The 17,442-nt window shown below is 47.4% G+C and overlaps 1 protein-coding gene across 1 annotated transcript in view; it reads right to left on the bottom strand.

Moving 5' to 3' along the window:
- cemip (cell migration inducing hyaluronidase 1) overlaps positions 1 to 17,442 on the bottom strand; it is a 96,777-nt gene that overhangs the window by 65,197 nt on the left and 14,138 nt on the right. The window contains exon 2 of the mRNA XM_060072167.1: positions 508 to 884. Coding sequence (XP_059928150.1) covers positions 508 to 580 — 73 coding nt within the window. The 5' untranslated portion in view covers positions 581 to 884. The remainder of the gene's footprint in view (positions 1 to 507; positions 885 to 17,442) is intronic.

The raw sequence follows: 17,442 nt of genomic DNA, 5'->3' as shown, positions 1-17,442 counted from the left end.
AATAAGAAATGCATTCTGGGCAATAAACTAAATACATTTTCCCAGATTATATCCAGATTGTGTGTATAATGTGTTGAGTCTAACACCTGATGCGGGAGAGAGCGAGAGAGAGTGAATGTGTACGTACTGTATGTGTGCATGTGTGTGTGCGTGTGCGCGTGTGTGCATGACAGTGTGTAGTCACATCGCACCGTGGGCATTTGGCTCCAACATATGCAGAAGAAAAAGGATGCATCCTTTCTACGCATTGGAAAGAAGAAGGAACAATCTATCAGCCTACAAACATAAAAAGCCTGGGCCATTTCGACAGAAGGAGTCTGTTTCACTTATTCAGAGTTTAGCCTCGTCTTAAAGAAGAGTGTGGGTGGGAGAGACTATTGATGAGAAAGTAGAGCGATTCAAACTCATCATAGTGCTCCCGAGAACACATTTTCGGAGTGGAAGTAGCAATCCCCCCCACAGATGTATATGCATAATGATGTGATTGTATACCAGGGAGTGACTAACCTGTGTGGGAGCCCGGGACCAGGGCTATTATCAGCAGCAGCCGCACCATGGACACCACATTGACAGTCTTCATCTCGCCTCACACTGCCTCGCACCAGGTGACCGCCTGATGGACTTCACAAACACACACACACACACACACACACACACACACACACACACACACACACACGCACGCACGCACACACACACGCGCACGCACACGCACACACAGGCACACGCGCAAACGCCCCGGGCCTGAAAGACCTTGAAGCCAGTCGACCAATGAGGGCCCGTGGTCGCAGGTGGCTCAGTTGTGTCTGGGAGCTTCGGCGGGGTGTCAGGCGCTACGGGCAGCGACCTCTCAGTGGGAGGGAAGGGTTGGGTGCGGCAGTCACCTACGGAGATCACACAGAGAGAACAGAGCGGGGAGACAAAGAGAGCTTGTTAGTTCTCCCTCGATGCACAGCACACGCACCAGTACGGCCACCCAACCAGATGGTCCGAAAAAGATTTTCCCCCCCCTCGCAGACGCACGTGCGCGCCCACCGCTTCGTGATGGATCGCACTTGTCTCGCCGGCAGACGGGCGAGTGTCACTTTGGCAGAGCCGCGATTGGGACGAGGAATACAAAAACGGTCGAGAAAATAAGAATAAATCAAAAGCGTTTTCGGTAAAAAAAGAAAGAACTTCAAAGAGGCTGTGGGTTTCTGCAGCGTCCATTTTTTTTTTCTTTCTCCACTTCATCTCCGTGAGATCAAAGAGAGCCACACAAGTAAGACACGGGGATAATTAATAGCAACAACTCACTGGTAGTGGAGTGGAAATACACAAAAGTGTGAATAAAATTATACGAGCATTTGTGGGTATACGTGTGTGAGCGTGCGTACTGCGTGCATCCATGCGTGTGTAGGTGTGTGCGTGAGTGCGTGCGTGCGTGCATCCATGCGTGTGTAAGTGTGTGTGTGAGTGCGTGTGTGGAGGTGTGTGTGCGTGCGCACATGTGTGTGTGTGTCTGTGTGTTTGACGCAAGAAAATGGGAGTTGTAAGCACAGGTAGCGCCTCAAGACTGCAACGCAAAGGCAGCGCCCACGTGATCCTGTATTACAGGGTGTGCAGTATGTTGATACCACTCTTCATTCAGTGGAGCAAAGGAGTGTTATCAAGCACACTGTCCAACCACCCATCACACACTGTTACTGTTCATGTACCACCACTGCAACCGTATGACATTTGAACATTAAAGTGCCACAAAGGAATAAAGCCTGTGCGTTTAAAGTGTGGCATTAGTGTCATTCAATATTGTGGGGCGGAGGTTCATAAATATCTTTTGCGCGTAATTAGCCGGTTACATGTCAACAAGCGACTGATTTGGCAGAAGGTTATTTATATGTAATTTTGATCTCACAAAGTCGTCAACTCTCTGCCTCATGCACCGACTCTCTCTACTGTTAATTAAACTTCACTGGTGAGGCTGTATGTGCATAGGAGATGTGTGTGTCTAGGTCACAGCTGTATAATAATCCCTAGCAAACATGCCTCGCAGGTAATCTCCCGAATTGCGTCAATTTGGCTTGTGTGATTATCTTGTCTCCCAGGAAATTAATCCCCATGCTGCAGCAGCCAAAATAAATAAATCAAAATAGATACCATTTCCGTGCCAGCGAGGTGGCAATGCTAAGTATCGTGTAAGAACATCTCTATCGAAGAGTGGAATAAAAGAAGGATATGTTTTTCCATCAAAACCGCCATTTTGGTACATTGCCAGGCCAAGGACTCACACAGCACCTGCGACAAACCCATAATAAAGAAATGTAGATTTAAAAAAAAAAAGAAGAAATGTATCCATCTGGAAAGAATCTTCTGGAACAACCTATATTATCTATAAAAGTACAGCTCTCCCGTGTCTGCAGGATTGCCAGTGCGGTGGCGATATTCAAATTGCACTGGAGTCTGTTAAGGTTAAGTCAGACGTGGGCGAAACACGCGCTCTTTGGGTAATTTACAACTTAACGCCCCAAACTCAATGGATATTCATCATTTACAAATTCGTTTGCAAAGTCAGCCAGTTTGATTCCCGTAGGAATCCCTGCATTGCCGGCGTTCGCCAGGCTCCGAGAGAGAGCAGAGGTAGAGATTCTAGCAGAAAGTGACGGCATCTTTTCAGAGATCGGTGTGCACCTCCCCACTAAAGTGCAAACTTCCAGAGCTAAATAAAGACACAGGGCAGCAGTCTGATGCGAGGAAACAAAAGTGCAGAGTTTATTTCGATAACATACCGTTCATTTGGTTTACTAATGTTCCAAATGCTTAACTCAGTGAATCCATTTTGTCTGAATATCAGTACGTGTTCCATAGCTATGATTATAAATCTGTGCCGCATCATAAAATGATGGACGGGAAACTCGCTCTCGAAGAGAGGCTCGGACCGGTGATGAAATTTAAAACGTATAAAACATGAGAGACAGAATTAATGACAGAATGAACACTCCAAAGTTATAGGCTCAAAGCCCATAGAATCGAATGTACATTTGTTCATTCAAACAGTTTTAAGCTCTATGGAGGTAATGTATTGTACGTTTGGACACATCACCCTTGGGTGTTGTAAGATATATCTTTCGAGAAGTACCTTGAAGTAAAAAAGGTATATCTCGATACATCTAAAACAAATGTGTCCTCTTCTTATCACCACCGCCAACAGCAGCTGCTCCCCTTACGCTCTGAAAGAAACAAGGGACATTATTACATTATTTTGACAAGACAGAAAAAGCAAGATTACTCAGTAAAACAAAGGCATTTTTCTGAAGCGGTTTTCTTAAAGGACAATGCCGGCCTGGGTGATTAAACCTTCGTAACCGTCTCTTCTGCCTTCACTAAAACATCTGTTACCAATAGAATTCCTCAAAATTACTTTGTTGTGCCAATTCTGCTTAAGAGCGTATATAACGAAAGCACGCACCTGTGTGAATGTGCCACAGATGTAGAAATAGAAAAAGCACTTTTGTGTTTTATGTAATCAATGTGCTACTGGGGTTATTGACGTTGGCCAAGACTGATTGTGAATGGCTGCTTTAGTGAAGCCAGGATGATTGAATCAAACAGTCAGAGCAGTATTTTTCTTTAAATATTATTTATTACTATCTGCTCATTGAGCAGAGACTTCCCTTCCAAGATAACGAATCTATTCAGATACATGTCATTAAGGGGCAGGGAGCTGCGAAGCAGTGGCATCTTGTTCAAGGATGCCTACAAATAGGCTGTGGACTTTGGGAATCCAACTCAGGACCCAGGATCATTTATGAAGTGTATGAATAGCTCTCTTACTGCCTTGCTGTCTTGGAGGTATTCACTGACCTTCAGAAATAATTACCATTTGATCATCCGATCGTTGTAAAACTCCAAGAAAACCCTTGGTGCTCAGATGAATAAAAAGCCCGCAGACACGATCACGCATCGCATCGCACCACACACACACACACACACACAGTTATAATACACACTCACTTGTGATCACTGATAGTGAGATGAAGTTTATTGTGATGATCAAAGCGATGTGTGTGCAAACCTGTTCCTCTCACACACATGCAGAGAAAAACTAAAATACAAACACACAAGCACACGCACCCACACACACGCGTGCACACAGACAGACACGGACACTCTCTCACACACACACACACACACACACACACACACACACACACACACACACACACACACACACACACACACACACACACACACACACACACACTCAAACAGAAGTAAGCTGGGGCAGGCAGCCGCAGACAGGATCAACTGATGTGATACGGCCATGCATTATTAATGATACAAGCTTGTTTCCTCGTCTTCCCCTTCAAAAAGTCAAAATGTTCAAATGGTGTTGTTTTTACTCTCCTCTGATAAAGCGTGGTTGAAAGGCACCACGGTGGATCCGCTCAGCCCAGCCAGTTCAGGTCAGTGAAGCAGTCCGTCATTCCAGACGGTCAGTCAGTTCTGAGACAGCCAGTCTGTACGATGGTAGGTAACCATCCGATCCGTTTTTTATTCACATGTCGAATTAAGCAACGCCAGGCAACCCCAGAGACAGAAATATATAATATATGATATGAAGAGTCTATGAAATGTATTTCTATATATAAATGGGGTTTGGACACGTTGCAATGTGCTCAGCTGTTGTATCATGAACTATTGGATTTCTTTTATTTTTTTCTCATCATTCGAGTCTGGCAAGAGAATGGTATGACTTATGCATTTGGCAGTAAACGATACGACAACTAAATCTGGTGATGAAGAATCTCACGAAGTACTATTGGCATGCAGTACCACAATGAGTATCGGTAAAACTAACAAAATGCCAATCCCTTGTCCCCTCCAATTTAGCACGAATCAATTGTTGTGGTTAAAGCGTGTTGCTGAGAAACCATTATCAGATAGCATTGTTACGCCGCTTCCCTCGTCTAAGTATAGGTGCTTTAATTTGCATAATACCAGTTGTTGGAAACAAGTTGCAATTTGCATTTTCTCTTTGTTCCCTTTTCAAGGAGTTGGTTTAAGACAAACTCCACAACGTGACATAAACTAAATACATCTGTGAGCTAAACAAACAGCCTGCCAATCGACCTGCTACTCCAGCGCAGGGAGAAGGACTGTACAGGAAACACATGGATCTCTCAGCGTTTTGAAATACTGTTGAATGACAGCCAAGGATGGAACAGAATAAAATAAACTACAATAGAATAGACTTGAATCCCATACAGTTGACGGAAATTGAACGAGCAAAGAAACAACTTAACAATGTACATACCAGATATTAAAAGAAAAGTTTGATAGATAGTTTGATCTCCGCTTTCAGATGTGAGATGTGTCTGTAAGCATGACCTCAGTGTTTGGATTGGGTCTGGGTCTAAAGATAGCGAGACACACTAGCAACTAGCTCAGCCACTGTCACAGAGAGAGCGAATGCATCACTGTGCTTGGGAATGTATCCAATCACCTCCCTGAATTACTCCTTGACTATATTTCTGGAGGGAATTATTTGGAAACAAATAAAATTATAAAAGTCTGTGGGGAAATGTATTTTTGTGTGTGTTTGTGTGTGTGTGTGTGTGTGTGTGTGTGTGTGTGTGTGTGTGTGTGTGTGTGTGTGTGTGTGTGTGTGTGTGTGTGTGTGTGTGTGTGTGTGTGTGTGTGTGTGTGTGTGTGTTGTGTGCGTGACGTTATCGGGGAATGTGTGTGTGGCAGCATGCAGAGTTGAAAACATACGGTAGCTTATGGTTGTGCGAGCAAGGAGCCAAGAACCTGCCGTTATTGGACAGTTTATGGGGGCTCGGAGGAATCGTTAAAGTTGGGAAGGAAGAAAATTGGCTCTGATCTGAAGAGGCACATGCATGAACCCACCAACCCTCCCCCCCTCAATCCCACACACACACATACCAAATCACACACACTGACACACTCACACACACACTCACACATGCATAGAGGCATTGACCTAAAGTGAGGAAATTCAGCAGGAAATTCTGAAGTAATGTGCTGCCATATCCCTCCAGAAGCACGCCAGCTGTCTCACCTCACAATTACACACACACACACACACACACACACACACACACACACACACACACACACACACACACACACACACACACACACACACACACACACACACACACACACACACACACACACACACACACACACACACACACACACACACACTCATAAAGTCACACACCACACTTACAGTGCAAGCCTTAGAAGTTACACCATAATAACAACTTGCTATGTGTCCCCAGCAGAATCAGCCAATTCAGTCTTTGAATAGCACGTAATAATATACCACTGGGGGGAAACTATCGACACTACTGAGACAAAAGTACTGGGTGTAGTTCACACAAAGACACACACACACAGGCTGCAGATGTGCAGCTAGTCAGACATACACAAACACACACACACACACACACACACACACACACACACACATAGAAACCATCTTTAAAAGTTAGTTAATAAATACAATTATAGTCTCCATGGAAAGTATAAAAGAATAATTTATAATATAAATATAACATCATTTCCAACAAACGTTAAAGAAACTAAATTAAAATTGCATGCAAGCTTGGGAACCAATGTGTGACACATGCACACACACACCAACCCACGCACATACACACACACACACACACACACACACACACACACACACACACACACACACACAGACCCACACTCTAAGTATGACATGTTAGTGTTCCCAACGATGACAAATTATCCACGTCCTCGTCTTTGTCCTGCTCTGAAAGGCTGCCTTGTGCGCCAGACGGTCTGCTTCTCTACCCCGTCCGTCCCATTCTCCCGAGCATCGCTGGGGACAGCATACTGGGACACCACACAGACTCTTCATTTCAACCATTATGTCAAAAGACGGCCGCTACCAGGACAAAAACAATGGCCGGCGGGACAGCGGGGGGGGGGGGGGGAAGAGACGAGCTGGAGCCAGACAGAACGACAAGACAAGAGTATCCCGTTCCCGTGCCTTTTCACCGTGTTCAGGCACGGTACATCAACCCCTGGGGAATAAGTGTTCCGCCGTGTTCCGTATCATCACGCGTGTCCTATTGACCGGACCTTCTCCAGCCTTCCTACCCGGACCGCTGAGGAATGGACACGGCGAGGGACGTGCAAACATCACGCGACCGAGGCAACGTCCTGGAACCAAATGTCTGAATCTGCAGGAATACACGGAGGGTATTCCCTCTGTGTATTCCTACATGGAGGGGCGACATGGAGGGGCGACATGGAGGGGCGAGATGGTCTAGTGGTTAGGGTATCGGGGGCTAGGTTGTGCTACTTGTGTGCACTCTGCCCGTGCACTCCATCCAGTGTCCTCCACAAACCTGGTCAGACCTGCATCTAAAGCTAGCTAACTAGTGAAGTGATTTTGGGGTGTGGCTTTGGAGGGAAGCCTGAATAAAACATAAAATAGCCATGATCTTCTCATTTGTTTAATAGACTTTATACGATTCTTGGCATCCAGGTCACAGCAACCAGGGGACCAAAAGCATAGACAAACAGATAGATAAGCGTCAAGATGGCAAGGATTTGTTGTGCCTTTAACTGTGCTAATTGCAAAAGGGAGTGATGGAAATGGCATCGTATATCACAGGGTTCATCTCCTTTAAAAATAACAGGAGACAGATATGGATCTGAGTCTTTAAAAAGGCAGATTTGAGGCGTCATCTAATGATTTGTTTGCACTTAGAAGAACATGAAAAAGATAGTGCCTCACGTTAACACATAGCTGTGATCTTCAGTCCTGCTCCAAAGTGTGTTTGACAGGTCGCTTTAAATCAGCAGTCTTAAAATCAGAGACTTTCTCCAGTGTTTTTCAAATACTAGTCAATGAGCAGAAGAAACCCTATGCTGCACCTAAGGATCTGAGAGAGGACAGAGTGGAAGCGCATTACCGAAACATGAACGCTCGCGGGCATGTTGAGGTGGAACATGCTCTGTCGCTGGAAGTCATGTCTGCAAACATGTCAGTGAAAACATAACTTCTGATGGTTCAGCCATTACAGATGTGCAGCGGCATGCACGAAACACACACACACACACACACACACACACACACACACACACACACACACACACACACACACACACACACACACACACACACACACACACACACACACACACACACACACACACACACACACACACACACACACACACACTTCCTCTTAGGGAACTCGTGCACGTGTGCCTTTGAGTGTGTACTTTGAGGAGAGGTAAGAACGTCATCCACGTAATACCAACCTATTCATTATAATATCTGCACTACATGCATTATAAAACTGTAATCTACGATTAAGCTTTACTCAGTTGTTGTATCATCTCTCCAGGGAGGTAAAAAATGTAATTACAGAGCGAGAGAGAGACAAAGTTAGACTGAGACACGCACACACACACACACACACACACACACACACACACACACACACACACACACACACACACACACACACACACACACACACACACACACACACACACACACACACACACACACACTAAAGAATCTGCAGAAGACACACCCGTGCTGAGGTGGGCCCGCTAAATATAGAAAGCTACTGGGATGCTGTGCAATCAAATTACACTCATACCCAAATGCACAATGCAAACACACAGACAAACAGACCGCCGGGCGAGAACGCACAACACACAGCACACACAACCCAAAAGTTAAACTCCCATATCTTTCCTGCACCAAATGGTACACATTCTATGCCCGAAATTGGACTCATACCCTTTTTCTTGCGCCTTCTTGGACAGCATGCTGCACCGTCGCTGGCCAGGCGCACTCTCCCATTTAACCTGACCTGGCAGCTGGGGGTTCTGCCTGATCCGCATGTTTTTGCGTCTGTGTTTTTCTTCTCAAAATGCTGACGCACGTCAAGAGATGCCGAGAGCGTTTCTAGACAAAAATCTGTGGTCTGCGTGTCTGTCACGAAGGGAGCTGACAGCAAGCCACTAGAGTTTATTATTAAACTCTCGCTTCTGTCCGCGCAAGCACATTCTTGACAACGGTGACCTTCAGTTTGGCGGCCGTGAACAACTTTGTTGAGAGATGTCGACGTGTCAATGAGCCAAGTCAACCTGATCCTCGTTTTGGCTCGCAATCGTCTGAAACATACCCAGATTGCAGAACCAATACTGAGAACTAATCCTGTCTCCGTCCCCATCCCAAACATTCAATATGAAAACCGCATGCAATATCCGTAGAAAAGATGCTCATGGATGCCAAGTCCTTAATGACATCCATCTTAAGTCACTGTCAGTTGCTCTGGGCAAAAGTTTGTTATAAATGTTTAAATAGAAGAGAACACTGTCCAATCCCTCTAACTCAAAAGAGAATATGGAGTATCAAACACACCACCCAGAAGGCCCGCTAATTAATCCTGCAACGCTGGTTCAAAAGAGAACAGACAGAGAAGAAGACCAAACTGAGAACGCACATTAATCAATCCTAAAACAGACATCTACAGCTGGGTCTGATAGCTCTTCATCTGTTGACAGATGTGCTTACTTCCCGGCGCAGGGCCGCCCGCGTCTCAATTAACTCCCATTGGCTCGTGTCTGCGGGGAGAGCTGGTGTCAGGACGGGTCAGGCAGAGACAGCAGCCCCAGACTGCACAAGCTGAAGCCAGAGGACCTGGTCACAAACAACAACCCCCCCCCCTCCCCTCCACCAACTTACTCCCCCAGCCACCCCTACACCACACACGCACACGCACATGCGCACGCACATGCGCACGCACACGCACACACACACACACACACAACACATGCTCTGCACTCTCCAACCACCAATACCACTCACACTTTCCAACACACACTCCCCAACCACCATTACCAGACACACTTCCAGACAGACTGACACACCCTCAACTACCAAACAAAACTTCATGCCTTTGGGGACACACACACACACACACACACACACACACACACACACACACACACACACACACACACACACACACACACACACACACACACACACACACACACACACACACACACACACTTCTAGTTCAGGACCTGGAGGTAAGGGGAGAGATGAAGAACAGAACATGCCAGAGGGTAGAAGGGGGGGAAAGAAACCAGAAGATGGATGGAGGGATGGGACGACAATATGGATGCAGTGGAGAAAGTAATGGGATACTTTCGCTTGAGCTCAGCAGATTCTTAGCAGAACCGTTTATTTGTACTTGTTTTCGTTTTCAACGGACCGCTTGGCTTTGGTAGAAATGCGGAGAATGCTGCTAGTTGTTAGCCACGGTCCGGATCACAATTTCCAGGGAAGACGGTGTCTGGTGTCCCTGGCATGCCCCCCGCATGCGCATTGGACAGTGGAGGCAGGCTCCTTGGTCTGACTTCAATCAGAATCCCTTCTTCAGGACTGGTAATGGTAATGCACAATCAGTGGCTCGCTATGCCCGTGTTGAACACGCTGTCCTACCCCACCCCAATCCCAGCCCTAATCGCAACTCCAGCACTGATTACAACCTCTGACTAATTGCAGGTTTTTTGGCAATTAGTTGACATCCATAGACATCCACAAGTGTGCCCCCACCCCCCACTTTTGCGTTATAAACTTATTTTAAATCAATTCAATCAATTGTATTATACAGTTTGGTAGGTATTACAAACGCGCGTGAAGGCGGTACTCTGTGGACTTCTTACAGACAATGCAAGTTGTCCTCCGTCAAGAACAGAACGTTCTGGTTCAGATTGGCTTGGCGAAGACAGCGGTCAACCTGGCTCTGGTTAGACAAGTTCACCACTGGGCAAGGCCAAGAGATTCACCATCACCAGATCCAGTCGATTATATCAAGTCGAGTCCGTTTTATTGGAGAGGCCCATAATCTCAGTGACTCCAGGGCTTTATATGCATGACAGTGTTAATGCTAACCTGGTGTGCTAGGGACGGGTGGTACAAAACCAATCAAATCTGTTATTGTGGAGTGCGTGTGTGCGTACGTGTGCGTGTGGATGATGGCTGGTTTAAGCAACCTCACCCGGCCCGTGTCAGACTGATTGGACGTTGGGGGTGGGCGAAGCTGCCCACCTGTTGCACATTGAGCAATCAATGTGCAACAGGTTAAACCAACCACCGCCGCACACACCCACACTCGGCGAGATCTCCTGCATGGCTGCACGGTTCACCTTCTGCTGTGTATCATTAGACTCAACCTTGGCAATAAACTGGCTCCAGGTGGAGGAGGAGGAGGAGGAGGAGGCAGCCACCTCGTCGACCTATAGCTATGGACATTGCTACGGTTAACCAAGTTAAAAGTGTGAGCAACGTGTTTAAGCCATCCAGGTGAACAGTGTCTGCAGTGCTGTCGGCGTCGCGACGATGGGGGAGCCAGGTGTGCAGCGTCAGGTGCTTTGATTTCTCCAGCCGACATCGGTTGGAAACTCATAAAGTGAAAAAATGCAAATAGCGGGCGAGGATTTATTTATTCATCAACCCCTTGGAAAAGGAAAATAAGGCAGGCAAACGATCCGTCTCCGTTCTTCAACAGCGGCTGCGTCTAAATAACAAACAAATTGCCCGTGCTTCCTGATAAATGACTACTGACATCATGGCAGGGAGCTGCGCGCTGATAACTCTCCTCATGGAAACATGGCAACTGCTTTTTAATTTACCTCGTTGCAATGTGCCCCGCTTCTTATGGAGAGGCTTGCCAAAAGTGTCTCGCAATGTGAAAGTCCGATGGAGAGTGGGAGAGAGTTCACACACACACACACACACACACACACACACACACACACACACACACACACACACACACACACACAGTCACACACACACACACACACACACACACACACACACACACACACACACACACACACACACACACATGCCTATCTGCAAGTCCAATATGCTTGGGTGAGCAGGGGTCGTCCGGCTAGGCTCGACTTGTCTCACACAGAAGATGGAGAATTCTGCCGCCTTCTATTAATCCTGCTCAATCTCCTGCACCTGAGAGGTTTGTTGATCTTAATCCCGCTAATATGCCCCCTCAGGCACATCATCGCATCCATAATGTATGGCACTTTGAGGCCAGCAAACACCCCCCCTCTCCTCCCCCGCCTGATGCAATAGGACCCAACATGGAGCCCTGTATCCACGCTGTATTACATTACGGGACGCGGAGTGTATCTCTAATCCACGCGCGCAATTTTCAAGGGCTGTTGAAGGGCTCTTCGCCGGAATCCCGGTACACAGCAGAACCGTTTACCAGTCCCCTGAGTGGGCCGCACTGCCGTTCAGGTCCTCAGATCCCCCTGATTTTCCCATTTATTCCGAGGTGTCCATTTACAGGCTTCCCCCCACCTCTGTTTAGTCTCCGGTGTAAAGTCTGGCGTCTCTGAGTAAGTATTGTCCTCGGCAGCGCGATGGTTTCATAGCTTTGATTGAATCCCACGGGGGGCGCATAGTTATCTTAGCGCCGTCTTGATTCGGACAATATTAGCCCGACGTCGGAATGAAGACGAGGCGAGGAAAACGCTTCATCCTGCGGAACGGCTCGGGAGAGAGAGAGAGGGAGGGAGAGAGAGAGAGAGAGGGAGGGAGACAGTGAGAGGCTTCTGTCGGCAGAGCATCGAATCAAAGCAGGAGGGATTCGCAACTTAGTAGGGATTCGCCTCACAACGCTGGAGGTGACCTTTAAACGTCCAGAGAGCCGGAGGGAACCACTCGGCGCGTCCAGCGAGGCCCGACGTGCCTCCAACACGGCTCCTCCCATTGACCCGACCAGACGGGGGGCTGATGGTTTTTTTAAGCTCTCTGCGGTTGATTTAACTGCTTGTTAAATTGATCAGGCTCCGCCGCGGGCCAGTGGGTCGGGCGGAGAGCATTCCCAACATCCATCAGGCCCTGCTGGGATACAATGTACCCCCAGAACACGTTCACGGGACATTAGACGCGAAGCGGCGGTCCTCACAAGGATCAAGCAGCTAACGTTGTGTGTGTGTGTGTGTGTGTGTGTGTGTGTGTGTGTGTGTGTGTGTGTGTGTGTGTGTGTGTGTGTGTGTGTGTGTGGGTTTGTGAGTGTGTGTGTGTCTGTGTGTCTGTGTGTGGGTTTGTGAGTGTGTGTGTGTCTGTGTGTCTGTGTGTGAGTGTGTGAGTGTCTGTGTGTCTGTGTGTCTGTGTGTCTGTGTGCGTGTGCGTGTGCATATCCTTGTGTGCTTATTTGTGCATGTATTTACGTGCGCGAAAACAACCGCGTGCGTGTGTGTGTGTGTGTGTGGTGTTTGCGTGTGCATGCGCTTGCGTGTGCATTTGTTCACGTGCGTGCGCACAACCACGCGTGTGTTTGTGTGCATGGGCGGAGTAGGCGTGGGCCCGTCCGGCCGCGCGACGACGTAGCGGCGCGGCGGGGTGAAGGGTGGGTGGAGACGTACGCCGGCTGCAGTCATGCGTGCGTAATGCCCGGTGAGCTCGTGCGGACACGCGTTAACGTGGCCTCAGTGGGATGTGTGCGGGGGGGGGGGGGTAAGAGGGTGGAGCCCGAGCACAGCCCACCCCTGACACCCGCCTCCCCGCTTCAAAGGCGGGGGCTGATACCTGCCCGGGGGTTGACGGGCAGGTGGCAGACGCAGCCCTTTAGAACATGTTCGCTAGTAAAACTCTGGGCCTATTAGACATGTATTCTACAGCTGTGCACGTTATATGGAAGGGGGGGTTGTTACGAGCCAGCTTGAAGTACTCGTGTTTGCCAGTGGTGTTAAAGAAAAACATGGAAGGCGCTTTTGAGGGATTTTTGATGCCACTGTGGTCCCTGCTTGTGCCTGTGTGTTCATCATTGGTGTGTGTGTGTGTGTGTGTGTGTGTGTGTGTGTGTGTGTGTGTGTGTGTGTGTGTGTGTGTGTGTGTGTGTGTGTGTGTGTGTGTGTGTGTGTGTGTGTGTGTGCACGGGGGGGTACGTACGTTTTTGTGGACTTTATTGAAATAACTTTTATTGAAAGAAATCACTGTTGTCATTAATCATCAAGTATGATGCCTTGCAAAACTGTCAGAAAGGACTGAAACACACACTTACTGACATACAGTAGGAGACTGAAAGCCTATGCTATGCGTTGGCGCAACATCAGCTTCAAACCAGATGTCAGGGGGAGAGAGAGAGAGGGAGAGAGAGAGAGAGAGAGAGAGAGGGAGAGAGGGCTTCATGAAAAGCCATAACACGACATAACCTTCGAATGACATATTCCAGGCATCATTACCAGGTTCAGAGAGAGAAAGAAATGGACGGGTGCCTTTATGTGGTGGTCACTGACCCAAAGCCTACCTTGGATGACATGTTTTGAGCTGAGCTGTTATGCTTTGATTTACTGGCCTGGTTCTCTGCGGCAAACAGAAATGGAACAAGTTTAGCCGTCACAAATATCGCACTAATATGATTTTCCACATCTGGGAAAAATAACGGCTACTTTTGGAAAGTGAACACAAAATTAACGTTGAGATTTTCTGTGCATGTTGACAACATTACCGCTAAGTTTTCGTCATTAGACGCTGGTTCATGTCAACACTGCTGACCTGTGCAGAACTTATCCAATAGGAAATGTCATTAATGTAGTCACGTTTTTGAATGCGAGTTGTGCATTGCTTAGGGTGTTGCATTTTAGAATCAAAACATGCAAAAGTAAAAAAACACGGGACAATAATTACAATTCAGTCTAAACTTTTGTCAAACATTAAATACGGTAGGTGCTGTTCATTAACAGCCACTAACCCGTTAGCTAAAAGCTCCGGAGAGAGAAAGTTTGAGGCTTCCGACAGTGTTTGTGAAACAATGCTATGCATTTCTCATAGCTTGTGATGCAGAAGCTAAACTTAACGATCTTCGTCATACATCCACTCCAGGTATCTCGTGGTAAATGAAGTGTCTTTATTTACACAAACCACTGACCTTGAGACAGAAACGTAATTAGTGATTCAAAGATTTTTCTTTATTTACTTGGCCTTCCAAGAAAAAACTATTTGCAAGAACCAAGTAATATATATGCTTATTAGGAAGCTCAATCTGTTTCTGTTCGTTCGGTCTACATATAGTCCTACTTAATTTCTTATAGTAGAAGTAGCATACAATTTCCCTGTATCTCTGTCAGTTTACAGTTAATTCATTTATAACCAAATACGTCAAATTAAAACATCCATCTGTTTGAATATGATCGTAAAGATTCCACATAAGCGTTCTTTATAAAAGTCGTTCTGCAACCGAGAATGAAATTGGTGCCAAATTGAACAGAATTAAAGGCGTTAACCAGAGCTTGTTCAGGCATAATCACACACACACACACACACACACACACACACACACACACACACACACACACACACACACACACACACACACACACACACACACACACACACACACACACACACACACACACACACACTTCTATGGGTAGTCAACTAGCCTAAACCTATCTATATTTATATTTACATACATATATTAGATAAGTTCAAGAAGCAAACTTGAAGCAGAAATTGACTCCAATGTCTGCACACATTACACATAACAACAGCTGCTGGTTGGGATGTCGAGGACAAGTGATGGGTTAACACCCAAAATATTGACTGTACAGTTGAGGTTATTATTAGAACATTAGCATCCACATTAAATATATGTGGTATTCAATGCATTTATTTGGTAAGTATTGTAACCAAAAACTGGCGTAAAATCGTCTAATCGGAAACCTGTCAAAAACGAGCGCCGCAACAACTGATGATAGAAGATAGGGTAAATATTGTTAGATGGACAGCTTGATATCGACCGGGCACAATGTGGAGCTACGTGCGAGTGCAAACCTGCTGACGGCATCCAACAGGCAAGAACAGTCATTACCGATGACGGCTGATGGGAAAAGCTTTTAAGAGCCTCTTCATATGTTGGTAAATGTCAATGGTCTGTCCAACATCTCTGCGGATCTAACACTCGACGAAAACACCTCCAGCATCGTGTGGGGAGTGCGGGGGATGGGGATTGGGATGAAAAAAGAGGAAACGGCTCAATGCTCATTACCCCCACTTAAAAGAGCTACCAACCGCTTCAATTGGGATCATTACCATTAAGCAATGGGAGAAAATGGTTTTTGCAGCCCCTGATCCCCTATGCCGCCTTTGTGAACCTTCAATAAGACTTTCCGCATGGGACGAAGCCATTGGACATCCAGGGCCACGCTCCTGCCTGCTGTGAACCCTTCATTGATATCTGCTCCGTGGTGCGTGTCCGCCATGGGTGCTGGGTTGCGATTGGCCGGCCAGGCGGGTGGGCAGAGCGTGATAATGGAGAAGTATTTTAATAACTCCGTCCATGGGGGGGATCTCACACTGTGCATTCAGCCAAGTCCCGGCGATTCGGCCGTTATCAAGGGACGCTCGGAATGAGGATTATGAATTTAGTCTTTGATATTACCGTGCGTGTGTCTGCGTGTCCTCGCACGCACACACGTCCACGCGTGCACATCCTCACACATCCACACATCCTCACATGCACGCACGTCCTCACACACATACCCACGGCCGTGCGTGCACGCCCTGCCTCACATGCACGCACGTCGTCCTCACATGCACGCACGTCGTCCTCACACGCACGGACGTCCGCACACGCACACACGTTGTCCTCACATGCACGCACGTCGTACTCACACGCACGCACGTCCACACACGCACACACGTTGTCCTCACATGCACGCACGTCGTCCTCACACGCACGCACGTCCGCGCACGCACACACGTTGTCCTCACATGCACGCACGTCCACATGCACGCACAAACCCCTGCACGTCAGGACCGAGCGCTGCAACTAATGAAGCGACATGCGGCCACTCTGCTTAGCTCCATTCCAGCCGGTTGATTTCATACGGAGCGACCGCTACATCCCTTTACAGCCGTAAGTGGCTCCTCCATATTGAATTATCACATACCCGCCGTGTCTTGACATAAGGGCCCCGTTGAAACGCACAAAAGGCAGACGCTGGGAGCCTCAGTGTGCTAGAAGAAAAATCAAGAGGGCTTGAACATTACACACTTTCCTTTTTCCCTTAGCGCTTAGTCACCCGGATCCGAGCTGTGACAAGGTCATCCATCGCTGGCAGCGCTGTACCAAAGCGCTCTGGAAAGTAACGTTTCTGAACACCAACAACTCTCCAAGTCTCCATCCATAACTCTCTCTCCGATTGAGGCTGGTTCCATTCCACTCGTCCGCTTGTTTTTTTATTCAGAGTTTTTTCGGGGAGCTTCTTTAAGTGGGATTGCACACTAAACCCACCGCCGCTAAATATATCTCTTATCTCACACCTGACGGACGGGCAGCAAGTGACCCCACCAATCACAACAACAGCAACCCGAGACGTGCTGATCCCGGC

Source organism: Gadus macrocephalus, chromosome 14 (genome assembly GCF_031168955.1).
Source record: "Gadus macrocephalus chromosome 14, ASM3116895v1".
NCBI classification, from domain to species: domain Eukaryota; kingdom Metazoa; phylum Chordata; class Actinopteri; order Gadiformes; family Gadidae; genus Gadus; species Gadus macrocephalus.
The sequence above is the reverse complement of the archived record's forward strand: the minus strand, read 5'-3'. Positions and strand labels throughout refer to the sequence as shown.